This window comes from Passer domesticus, chromosome 2 (assembly GCF_036417665.1).
Source record: "Passer domesticus isolate bPasDom1 chromosome 2, bPasDom1.hap1, whole genome shotgun sequence".
Lineage (NCBI taxonomy): Eukaryota > Metazoa > Chordata > Aves > Passeriformes > Passeridae > Passer > Passer domesticus.
In genome coordinates, this window is record NC_087475.1 from 5,753,763 (window position 1) to 5,766,383 (window position 12,621).

The following is a 12,621-nucleotide window of genomic DNA, read 5'->3' on the forward strand; positions in this document are numbered from 1 at the left end:
ATTCTGCCAGGCCGGTATATATAGGGGGAGCTTCCCTGGGGCTGCACTCCAGCCAAGGCATCGCCGTCTCCCCAGCAGCGGCGCTGCCCCTTCTGCTCTCCCCTTGCAGCCACAGGTCTCAGCAGCAGCAGCAGCAGCAGCATGGACATTACCATCCAGCACCCCTGGTTCAAGCGTGCTCTGGGACCCCTCATTCCAAGCCGTTTGTTTGACCAGTTTTTTGGAGAGGGTCTCCTGGAGTATGACCTCCTGCCTTTGTTCTCGTCCACTATCAGCCCCTACTACAGGCAGTCCCTCTTCCGCAGCGTGCTGGAGTCGGGCATTTCAGAGGTAAGGGCCCTTTCATTTCCTCTCTTTCCTTCCTCTCCCTGCTGCTCCTCTCCACCCACATCTCACACTGCTCTAGCCCATGTGAGGGGACAAGGAAGACCCCAAAGCCAGGCAAAACCACCCACCCCTTCTTGGGCACAAAGGGAAGCCCTCGCTGGGGACAAAGTTTCCCTTCAAGAAACAGGAACCATTCCACCTCCTTTTGAGGGTTGTTTCCAACACAAGAAGGCTGGTTTTGTTGCTCTGTGCCCATCTTCTATGTAGTGAAGAAGAGCAAGGCTGCTCCCAGAGTGAGTGCCTGTGAGGGCAGCTTGCCATGGGAGTGCAAGTGGGAACTTTCTCCACGTTCTCCTCCACTTTGGGAGCTTGGTGGTTTTTGCAATCCCTCTCTAAAGGACCCCTGAGCAATTTTCTGAAGGGAGCTATAGGGGAATGTGTAGCTCTGGGGGCCATGATCTGAAATTCAGGTCCAGGTGCTTTCTGTAGCCCTCTCTTACTGCTTTCCTCCCAGAGCAATGACCACAACGAAACCATAAATCACTGAAAGGACAAAACATGTACTACCACAGAGTCTTATACTGGTTTCCATCCCCTCTCTCTGCCTGGTCCATCTAGGAGGTCACTGAGTGCTAAAGGGTCCCTGGCACAAGAATAGCAGCAAGGAGTAATGGCCAGCCATGGCCTCCTGGTGACACCTCCCACAGCCTCCCAGGGCCCCTGTCACCTCCCACAGCCTCTCAATGTCCCTGGGTCCCCACAATGAGAAGAAGACCCCCGCTGAGGTTCAGAGTCACAGAAGGACAAAGTGCCAGACCAGCCCTTTTTTGGCCTTTGATCTGTGGTGATGCCGGCAGTGCCCCACACCCAGAGCTGGGGCCTCACTGTGTGACAATGCTCGTTTCAGGTGAGGTCTGATCGGGACAAGTTCACAATTATGCTGGATGTAAAACACTTCTCTCCCGAAGACTTGAGTGTGAAGATTATTGATGACTTTGTGGAAATCCATGGCAAGCACAGTGAAAGGCAGGTAAGTGGAGGTGATGGTGATGGTGGAGCAGCTGGGGAGTCCAGCTCTGTTTTCCTTCTTTTTCAGCTGAAGGAAAAAAAAAAAAAAAAAGAATATATCAGGAGTTAATTTTGAATTGTCATTATTGGCATGGGCTGTTTTCATAGAGCCCCCACCTGATATCTGACAATAACAAGCTAATCCACCCCTCTTTTGTTTATTTTCAATCATCATCTCCCATAACCATCAGATGACCATGTCCATTGTTCACTAATAACACTGGGCCAGACACAGAACATCATCTGGCACTGCTGAAGCATGGCTGAGTTTTCATAAGCCAGAATCCTTAGTGAAAACAGAGTTTTTGTATGCCAGTCTGGGAGAGAAAAGCAAGAGCAAACAAAACAAAAGAAAACCAACCAAGTGCCTCAGGCTTGGAAACTTTTAACATGGATGTCATGGAAATATCTGTGGGGGTCGAAAAGTGAATTATACCAGCAGGGGTTTAATTCTTCTCATACACATTTTTGGCCAGACAAGGCTCTAGCCTGGAAACAGTATGTATTTTTAAATATAGTTATTATTCTCATGGCCAATTTAAAAAAAATAATTGCACTTCTCATTCTTTGGGCCAAAAAAAGAAGGGGGTCAGGATTGTGTACTTTGGCTGACACAGCATTGCAGCCTGGTAAATAAATACATGGGTGCACACGTCTGCCTTGCCTTTACCTTCCCAGGCCCCCAGACTTTGTCTCCAAGCATCCTTTGAAATCAGAAGCCCAAATCAGATCCCAGCCTGGCATCAAACTATGGCCAAAATCACTCCCTGCTGCCGTGCTCAGCTCTCGCAGCTTCACAGGTGTCAGGGGGGACACCTGCCCCGACAAACCTGTAAAATTAAACCCAGCAGAGGTGTGCCCAGCAGTCCTGGCAGTACAGCGTCACAGTAAGCCAGGGTGATTGTGGATCTCCTGCCCTGAGGGAGCTGGGCACAGGGAGTTTCTGACATGCCTTCCCCCCTTTCCCCACTGCCTCTCAGGACGACCACGGCTACATCTCCCGGGAATTCCACCGCCGGTACCGCCTGCCCGCCAACGTGGACCAGGCTGCCATCACCTGCTCGCTGTCCAACGATGGCATGCTGACCTTCTCGGGCCCCAAGGTCCCCTCCAACATGGACGCCAGCCACAGCGAGAGGCCCATCCCCGTGTCCCGCGAGGAGAAGCCCACCTCCGCGCCCTCCTCCTGAGCCCGCCGGCCGCCGCGCCGGGCAGGCTGCCACCTCCCGCAGGCCTCGCTCCCGGAGCCTTTGCGTAGATATCAGTGAATATCTGGAGGGGTTTCTTCTTCTGTTGGTTCCTCCCCCACTCTGTTTCCTCCTTTTTTTTGTTTTCCTTTTTTTTGTTTTCCCCCTCTTCCCTTGGGTGGAACGAGGGGCTGGGTGAGCGGCTGGTGGACTTGGAAGCTTAAACCTCGTGGGGATGGCAGGGATGGCAGTGCTGCCTTGCTGCTGTACTTGCTGAAAGGGTCTTTGTCCGGTGCTGTAGCCCCTACCCACCATCAGGTAGGAAGGAGTGCACGAGTAACGCTGGCTGCTGGTGCACCAAGCCTCGAGGCAAGGCTTGGGACAGGGGAAAAGCCCTGCAGAATTGCTGTACCCCACTCAGGGTTAAACTGGTTACTCTCAAACAGCAACAGAGCCAAGCCCCACACTCAAGACCCCGCGTCCCTGTGACGAACCTGCCATGAGTTCCTTGCAGCCGCAGGAGAAATAATAACAATAATAATAACTACCAATAACATCTCACCTTCGGGGGGTTGCAACGTGTATTTTTTTTTTTTCAGCAAAGTGTTTAAGTGTCTCTGTTCACACCTCTGCCCTGTCATTTCCCTTCGGGACAACTGGCAGGAGGACAAGCATGTCTTTCCACTGTCTCTGTAGGCCCTCGGAGGGGAGAGAGGGGGGCTCACCACTGTGCAGAGGCTTCCCATCCCCAGCCAGCTCTCCCCAGCCTGTGTGTGACACACTGTCTCCCTTGCTCTCTCCTGTAACTCTAGGGTAGCTCCACCTCTCCCACTGGTATCTGGCGCTCAGCCTGAGAACGTGGTCAGTGGCGGTCAATAAATGAGATAGGAAACACGCAACCGGCATTGGGGGTTTCATTTGTTCCTTTGTAAGGCTCTTGAAGGTCACTGTGGTGCCCAGCACCACTTGGAGGATGTGCTTTCCACCGCTGGAAGTACTTTTTGTGAGGATGGTTTGCCTTTCCTTTTGTGTTCCCGTTATCCCTCGTGCAAGCAAAACCAGAAGGATCAGAGAAAGAACAAAACCCAGCAGCCTGACCACCACACCATTCCTTCAGACCACTGGGTCAGTACAAAGAGCACTTCAAACCTCATGCCCATGGAAGCACATGACAGCTTTAATCTGAAATTAACGTTAAGGTTGTTTGATGGCAGGGTGGGTGGGGTGGAGGTACGAGCTCTCCCTGCAGTTTCCACACATGAAATCCACAGCTCCAGTGTACACGAGTACCCAAGAGTAAAGGTTTCAGCACTCATGCTCTGCTCAAAAAGCTTTCCACACAGATGGACATCCAGGGTGTTCAGGAAAGGCCCCCACATCCCCATAATTTACCACATAGGTATAATCATCTCAGACAGTTTTTGCTGTGCCAAAAAGCTGAGCCCACCAAACTCCTCCTCTTTGATGCTGATTAGCTGTGAAAACCAGAGGAAATAAATGCAGTTGTTTGTTGGTTGGGGTTTTTTTCCCCCTCATGGCGTGGGCTTAGATATTAATATGAGCCATAAACACAGAAGCTCTGAGACTATTTAAATTTAAAAGCCACTTTCTTCTGCCATATCTAGGCCAAAACTCAGGGAGGACTGGGAGTTAAGGAGCAAAGGCGTCACTACTTATCCAGGAAAAGTGAGTGTGCTCCAGGGCTCATCCCAGTCCCTGCCTGCATCCCCTGAGGGTTCATTACTGGCACCAGCACCACAGCACCTGTGGCAGAGGCTGGGACAAGGCTGCAGGAGGGGGAAAGTGCTGCAGATGCAGGAGAAGGAAAAGGAGGGAGATTACTGTCTGGTAATTAGAAAGCAATAAATCCCCTCAGCGTCTGACACTCTTTTAAACCAATTTTTTACTGAGATTAATTACTGGGCAGTCTCAGAGCTTTCTACCACAAATTGTGCAGCCCGTTGTGTTTGCATCTCTGGGGAAAGGCATGAATGAGTGCACTTTGGGAAAGGGCAATTTCATTCCAGGAGGGAGCTGTAGCTGCAGGCATGGAAAGGGCATTTTAACTGAAGCTGCCTGGTGCTAACAGGTCCCCAGCCTCTGCTGCTTTCCCTTCAGATGCATCTTTTGCCAGAGCCTTGGTTCCTCCCTGCCAAGTGCTGACATCTCTCCCCTTCCTGACAGAAACCCAGCAAAGCCAGGAGGAAAAAAAAAATCGAATCCCAGACATTTGACCCCCATTCAAACCTCTCAGAGGTGTCAAAATAGGGAAACAGATTGTGAGCATGATCTGTGTGCAAATGTTACCTGCAGGTGCCTGAGCAGCCTGTGTATCTGTCAGGGCCATCAAATGACATTTGAACCATTTGTGGGCCCCTTTTTATGCCTGGCTGGCAGAAAGTGAGGGTTTTGATAGGAAATGATGACAGAAATCAGGGCAGGTTTGAGGCAAGCCAGGAGCCACACAGAGGGGGCAGCAGCTCAGGACCCATGCTGCCCCTTACTTTTGGAGACACCAGACCATGACTGCCTCCCTGCTCTGAGAAGGGATGATTTTAAAGCCTTTTGCAATCCATAAGCTAATTAAACCCATAAGCAGCTCTGAAAGCCTCTGTGCAAGGACATTGGGGTGTCTGGTAGTGTTTTGTGTGGGACAGGGAATGTGTCCCCAAACCCAGAGCCCCTCTGATCCCAAAAGGCTCATCCACTTGCAGAACAGCTTGAGCACGGCCACTAATGCCTGTGTATCACTCAAAATATTTCAATTTTTTTCACCCAGAAGTCTTCCCAGTCATATCTATCCAGGATACTTCTCCTCTTCTCAGCAAAAATTCTTGTTTCCCTTTGCTGAGATTGTAATTTAAATAAATTCTTGGTTTTTATAACCTTTGGTGGTTTCAGGAAGGAGCTCTTCACCACAACTTTCTTTGCAAATTCACCTATTAATAATGTGTTGATAGCACTCTTTAAGGATTAATAAAATTTCTTGGAGGTTTTTTGGTTGTGAATTAGTCAATAGTTTTATCATGGAGGGAAAGGCAGCAAAGGACACTGCCCACAGGGAACTTTCAAAGTGTCTGGGCAGTTTGTGAAGCGTGGCCTTTAACCAGGGCCTTCTGCTCAGGGAGACTATTCATCCTTTTTGCAGGATGTTTTTATTACCTATTGGTTTGTGCCCAGACTGGTATTCTTGCCTCCCTACAGCAAAGCAGAAATGCCTTTAGCTTCTCCTCCAGAGGAGTTATCAGAGGGCTCTCAGGAGGATGCAGCAGATGGTGCTCCAGGGACATGCAGCCTTCTCCAAGGAATTCCCCTTCTTCCCACAGGCCCCAGTGACTCAGTGGGGTGGCAGTGACGTGGGGGACAGCAGCAGCTTCTGGTGCTGCTCCCTCCCCTCCTTGGCACTGCCCTGCTTGGGCAGGGTACCTCTGCCAGGGTCCTGCTTCCTCCAAGAAAAACCCAGGAGCAAGAACTGGCAGGATCCAACCTGCAGGCCACCAGCCAGGGAGCTGTCCCTGAGGATTTGGGCCAGAGCTCCTGGCTTGTCACCCTTCTTGGCAGGGGGATAAGGAGGCTTCTCCTCATTCTGCTCACCCAGAGCTCACCCAGCCCTCTCTGCTAGGGAGCGGGGCAGTTCAGGGATGCTGCATCCTCCCCACGCTGATCCTTTAGCTCTGGAATTTTGTCCCCTGGCTCCTGGCAGAAGGACAGCCCTGGAGACAGGGAGGGATTGCCTGGCAAAGCCGTGTCCCCACGGGGTGGCAGCCTTGCCTGTGCTCTGGCATTCCCAAGCTTCTCACCCAGTTTCAGCATCTCTCCAGGGAGATGGGACCCAGGGCACACGGACCCAACCAGGGTTGCACAACTCTGGTATTTCTTGGTTTCTGATTGATTTACAAGCTAGCCAGTGCTACATAAAAACTTGGAGGAGCCTGAAAGTTTACCAGCATTTTTCACCCAGAGCAAATTCTGCTGCATGCAATCTCTGTAACCCCTCATCTTCTTGGCATCATCATCAGGATCTGGGCTCTGCCACACAGGTCTCTAAATCTGGAATTAAAATAGCAGTAGCTGCAGGGCTCCAAACACATTAAAAAACCCCAGTATTCTCTCAAAAGAACACTGGGCACATCTCTGCAGTTTATTGCAGTGCTGGGCACATAAATCTGGGAGGTGCAGCCAGAGGAGACTGTAATGATGTGGGGTCTGCCCCCTGACTTGGACTTTGTCCCTCTGGTGTGATCTCGTGTCAGGACAGGCTTGGAAAGGCACCAGCTCACACCAGGGGAGCAGGTGGCTGCTGTGTCCCTCATTCCCAGCTCCTGACCTGGCTGAGGGGCTTTTCCCAGGGGAAATTCAGTCAGGGCCCATCCAGAGCTCACAGAGCAGGGCCGGAGCCTGCTCACATGGCTGGTGCTTCACTCGCAATTAACTGGCCCTTTTAATGAAAAATGTCAGCTTGGGACAGGCACAGATGTCCGTGGCATTTCTGAGAGAGCAGCACAAGTGGAATAAAAATGAAATCTCACTCCGAGAGGCTGAGGCAGGGTGACGGAGTGACGCAAGCCGGCCAAAGCTCGGGAGACTTGTCCGTGCCTCAGAGTTCACCCTCCAGCTGACCTGCAGAGATCTACCACATCAGGAGGGGCCTGAACTCCTCTGAGAGAGAAAATTGTCTGTCTGCTCGGGGAGGACGAGACCCAGCTGCCCCAGGGTGTGGGCAGAGCTGGTCCACGAGGCCCTGGAGCCTCCCTGAAGCGCTCAGTGCTCCCAGAGTGGGCTGTGGTGTCTCGCTGGAGCTGTTTTGGGGTGGCTGAGGTGACCCTGCAAGGGTCCAGAGGCAGTGCTTGGGGTGGGTTCAGCACAGTGTGGCATTGCCTGGTGTGCCCCAGGGGGAACAGCAGCTCAGCTGGCAGTCAGGAGAAAGGGAATTTCCATGATTTGCTTGTGGTGCTTTCCCTGTTAAAACTCCATAGCTGCTCGATCATGCCTTTACCTTCTGGTGAGGGGGAAAGGAGCAGTGCTTAATTCAGAGCCTGCTCTGCCTTTGGGCCATCAGTGAGATCTGCACACTTGTGTATTTCAGCGCACACAAAAGTGTAACATCCAACACAGCACTTGCACACGAACAGTTTTATTTCCTTGGCGCCTTGAGCGCTGTGCTCAGAGATGCTGCACCTGAGGATTTTTACATCCTCCTCCCAGTATTCCTGCGTTATTCCAAAGGCTCTGGTCTCCCTTCCCGAGGTTTTCCTGCCCTGCCCGCCCGGCAGGACCCGGGAGGTGGCAGCAGCCCCTCGCCGGTGGGACCGAGCATCCTCCGCCTTGGAGGGGAGCACAGATGGGAAGGTCACACTCGGGATTTGCCGAGCATCTCCTGTACGTTCCTCCACAGAATGTTGGATTTTCCTTTTTTCCTTTCCTTTCCCCCCCCCTCCCCGACCCCCCACAATAATTATTTCGGTTTTCTTTCCTCTCTTTTCTCTGACAGGGCGCTCAGAGGGAGCAGAGCAGCACCATTGTCCGCGCTGTCTCCGTTTTCCACCCACTCAGGCTGATGTCAGCCCCTCGCTGCAGGATTTAATGCATTGCTCTCTGCCTTCCACACTGCCTATTTCAACAACTTTTTGTTTCTCATTTTTTCCATCTGCTGGGGAAATCTCAGAGCCAAAGCCTGGCTCCCACCTCTGATGCCCTTTTCCTCCACGCTGAGCTGTGCTGGAGGATGGGACATGCAGGATCACCCTGCCACTGAGTCACCAGAGTGGGAATAAAAGGGAGCCCAGGGGAACAGGCCCCTCACCCCTCACTGAGGGTCAAAAAGATCCCTTTTATTCCCCCTTTGTCCCTTGCTTGAGCCCAGGACACTCTGCTGAGTCTTGCAGGAACAACATTTGGCTCTGGTGATGTTGATATTGAGATAACTCAGAGCTCAGAGCTGAGCTGTAAAGGCCTTTGGAAGTCTTCATAGCTCTCCGTGCTGACTAAGGAAGGTCTGGGGTTTAATTTCCTGCTACTTTTTTGTTGTTATTGTTGTTTGTTTTTACTCAAAGGGAACAATTTGGAATGTCTAGCCTTGTCTCCGCTGGTTTTGCTGGAAGGCTCCTTGGGCTTTTTGGAGGATTTGCATGTTGAACTCTCTCACACTGTAAACAAAGCGTGTCAAATCCCTCCCAAGGATGCTGATTTTCCAAAGCATTCTTTAAGATCCTGACCTTTCTTCTCCAGTAATTTATGAACTACTTCCAAACCCTCCACAAAACAGTAATGCAAAAAGCCTGACGTATTTATGTGCTTCAGCAGGCCATAGGGGTAAGAAAAGCTATACATAGCTTTGTTTCAGTCTCTGGATATGTCATTATTTCCCTCCCCTGTGAGGTTCATGACACCAGGATCTATGACCCTGTCTATGGGGATGCAACCAGGGAGCCCAAGAGGCTCCTTCAGCCCCCGTAGCAATTTGGCTTCCCCTGAGATGATTTCTGCTCCTCATTGATTTTCAACCTGTCAGCTCAAAGTCTCACCTGAATTTAAAGCAAAACAAATATCCTGCCACATCAACACGGGGAGAATGGAATACGATGAACTTAATTAGGAGTGGCAGGGTGGTTCAGCAGAGTCTGGGAAAGGATTTTGTAGAGGAGAGCAATTGTTCACAGCTTTTTGCTGGGCTGTAGCTTCTCTAGCAGCACACACCAGAGCTGACTTGCAAGCCTGCCAGGCTCTTCTCTTCCAGGCACTACTAATGCCCTATCATTTTATCTCCCTATCACTTCAGCCTAATAAAAAAAGGCAGCACAGAGTAAGAGAGGTGCAGACTGGGAGGCATGGAAAGCTCAAATAAGAAATAGTATCAATGGGTGAGCTGGAGAAGTTTGCTATAACAATATTTCCATCTCTCTTGAAAAAAAGCAGCCCAGCCACACTCCACCTCTCCTGGGGAGCTGGCAGATAACTCAGAGATAAAGTCTCCAGCTAAAGTATTACAGACACATCAGCTCCTTTATGCTTCAGTAACACAAAATTTAAAAAATCCAAAGCAAAACACAGATTAGAGGCTATATATGTATTTTTCACCTTTGATAAGATGAAGTGCAGGAGCAACTGCAGCACCTGAAATGCTTGTAAATGCCCTCCAGAGGAGTGTAGCAGAATTCAGCTGTGGTCACTGTGCAGCTGGGCTGTCCTGTTCTCCCTCCCACTAACTGATGCTCAGGGTCAGCCACTGAGGGAGACTGAACTGGAATTTGAGCTTCTCATTCACATTTTTTCACATTCAAATTGCAGGAGGTTGCCTCACTGTGTGATTTCCATGTTTGGGTCATTAACCAAGCAGCTGAAAATGCATTAATTAAACCAAGACATTAAAAATCCCCCTTCCAAAAAAAAAAACAAATGGAAAACAACCAACCAACCAACCAAAAAAGTAATTAAAATAAGACAGAAGAGTCTGACAGAATTTTACAGGCATGTTTTGGAGTAAGACAGCATAAATGGAAGGAAAAACTCACACCCACAGCACTTGTGATTTCATGTTTTTCACTGCCAGCCCTTGCAGGAGGGGTTTGCAGCAGGGGTAATGTGGTGACAGGAGTCACTGAGGTGAGCAGTCACTGTGCCAAAAAACCTCCTCTGCCCGTGACCACCACAGCACTTGGGTCAGAGAGGGGCTCCTCACCACCTGCTAGCACCACAGAAGGAACTCCCCCAATAAATCAGATGTGAACTCAAGTTTCTCAGGCCTCTGAGGTGAAGTGCTCTCCTTACCTTGGAACAGAACCAGACCAGAGGTCTCTGGCAGATTTTGCTGCAGCTGCAGTGTCTCAGGACACAGCCAGGCCAAAGGGTTGTAGACAGAGGGAATATTTGTCATTACATCCACTAGCACAGCTGGAAAAATTAGAGATTTTGAGCTCTGAAGCCAATCTGCAAGTCAGGGAGGGCTTTGAGAGATGAGCCTTGACTGTGGTTGTTATGGGAGGTTTGACATCACCCCCTTCCACTGCAGGGGAGGACAGTGGCAGCAGCCACATTTCCCAGACTTCCTGCCGAAGTTTTCCTGCTTGGTGCCTTGCAGCCCTTCTGTTGGAACTCTGATGGCTGAAAACTTCGAGCTTGCTGAACCTAAGGGTGCCAACCCTCAAGTAAACACCTTGTTTGACCTGAGACCTTGGAAAAGGCTTCAAAAATTGAGTGATAGCACAGAAACAGTGTGTGTGTGTGTGTAGTTTGGATGGTATTGTGTGATCTCACAGGGTGAAAAAACTTAGTTTTGGGGTTTTAGCATATGGTGATATATGGGAGCCAAGATGGAGAATTTTGGGTGTGAGTTAGATGTTTTTTTACATCTTCTTCTTCCTTCTTCTTTACAAATGTGTGTAATTTTCTCCAACTGGATGAAAGATGCATTGTGGGGTTTTGGTGATCATAATTGGGTTAGATGCATAAATAATATAAATGTCAACTGTTTTTTGGGTAATTGGGACTTAAATAGCCTTGAACAGACACTGTTTTAGCTCACTTTCTGGACTTGTCAGAGAGAGCTCACATCTTGTGAGTTTGTGATAGATAAGGGCAATAAACTTCAGAGTGAGACTTCAAAAAGAATGTCTCCTGGGTTTTATTTGCCCTAACCTTGAAGCAAGAAAGAGATTGGTATTCCAGCACCCTTCCATGGGTTCACAGGTGCTGTCAGCACTGCTGTGTCTGCCAGTGAATGGGAGCAGAGCTGGGAGACCACGCAACAGCACCAGAAATCTGGTTTAACCTCTTCTCTGATAAGGTCACTTCTCTGATAAACCTTAAAGAAAGAGAAGATGGAAGTCTGGATGTTACAGAGGGGTAAAGAGGTGGGCAGGATACAGTTCAACTGTTATTACTGCTTTTTATAAGAGAAGCATGACAATTTGGTATAATTCTTTATGTTAAAAGTGCACTGTAGAGATACAGGATAAAGAAACATGGCAGAAAACTCTTCTGGACCATGGGACTGCTTTAAGGCTGGATGCTCTGGGTGCAAAAGCTGCTTGGGTGGCTCTGGGCAGACAGATTGCATGAGCTCAGGTGGCTGCACGAGCCCTGCACAGGCAGGGTTGGGACAGGGAGAGGGAATTATTGATGCCCTTGATAGTGGGGACCAAAGTTTAAGTGTGACAAGATTTGAGAAGACAGAGGAGAGGCAGAAGAGGAGGTACATGAGGAAGGAATATTTGCAAGAGCAAGGACGGGGGAATGGCTTCAAACTGAAAGAGAGTAGGTTTAGATCAGATATTAAGAAGAAATTCCTCCCTGTGAGGGTGGTGGGGCCCTGGCACAGGGTGTCCAAAGCAGCTGTGGTTGCCCCATCCCTGGAAGTGTCCAAGGCCACGTTGGACAGGGCTTGGAGCAGCCTGGCACAGTGGAAGGTGTCCCTGCCCATGGCAGGGGGGTGGAATGAGATGTTCTTTAAAGTTCCCTTCCAAACCATCCTAGGGTTCTGTGATAAGCAGCCACGGGATATCAGCACCGACATCAGCTGGGAATACTCAAGGGCTGAGTGCCAGGATCTGTGCCTGGAGGAGGCTTTTGTGGTATTTTGGGCCTGGTGGGCGGGTGCCCTGGGAAAAAGTGTGGGTGCTCTTGCTCTTGTTAGGACTCTTTGGCAGCATCTGCTCACAGAGGATGGACAAAATTCAGGCATGTCCTGCTGTGGAGAAAAATCTCCTGGGGAAAGTCCCTGTAGCTAGAAAGCCAAAAACTCCTTGGGAAAGCCCCAGCAGGAGGTGGTGGAGAAGAGGCCTCAAGGGAGGAGATGAAGTTGTGCATAGGTGGAAACCCCCCTGCCCATCCCAAAGGGAGGGCCCAGGGCCTGGCTTTGGGCTGGGGACACAGTGACACTACCTGGGGCATCTCCAGGGCATTCGCTGGGCTTCTGCAGGGAGAACATGAAGAGAGGGAACAACAGCCACTTTTTTTGTTGGTTGTTTGGGTTATGTCGTAATTATGAGTTATGTGCTCCACAGCAAAGCACCAAGAGAAACTGAGAGGGTTTTTTTACTGG

At 50.1% G+C, this 12,621-nt stretch overlaps 1 protein-coding gene across 1 annotated transcript; it reads left to right on the forward strand.

The window, feature by feature from the left end:
- Positions 1-12: 12 nt before the first annotated feature.
- On the forward strand, positions 13-2,705 carry CRYAA (crystallin alpha A). Its single transcript, XM_064411262.1, has 3 exons — positions 13-330; positions 1,235-1,357; positions 2,376-2,705. The coding sequence occupies exons 1-3, from the start codon at positions 142-144 to the stop codon at positions 2,583-2,585; spliced, it is 522 nt and encodes a 173-aa protein (XP_064267332.1). The 5' UTR covers positions 13-141; the 3' UTR covers positions 2,586-2,705.
- Positions 2,706-12,621: the final 9,916 nt, after the last annotated feature.

Bases quoted from the DNA above. Each gene is read 5' to 3' on its own strand.
- CRYAA (XM_064411262.1), top strand. From the start codon at position 142: ATGGACATTACCATCCAGCACCCCTGGTTCAAGCGTGCTCTGGGACCC. The intron at 331-1,234 runs GTAAGGGCCCTT...TGCTCGTTTCAG, and splicing joins TGGAGTCGGGCATTTCAGAG to GTGAGGTCTGATCGGGACAA. The intron at 1,358-2,375 runs GTAAGTGGAGGT...ACTGCCTCTCAG, and splicing joins GCAAGCACAGTGAAAGGCAG to GACGACCACGGCTACATCTC.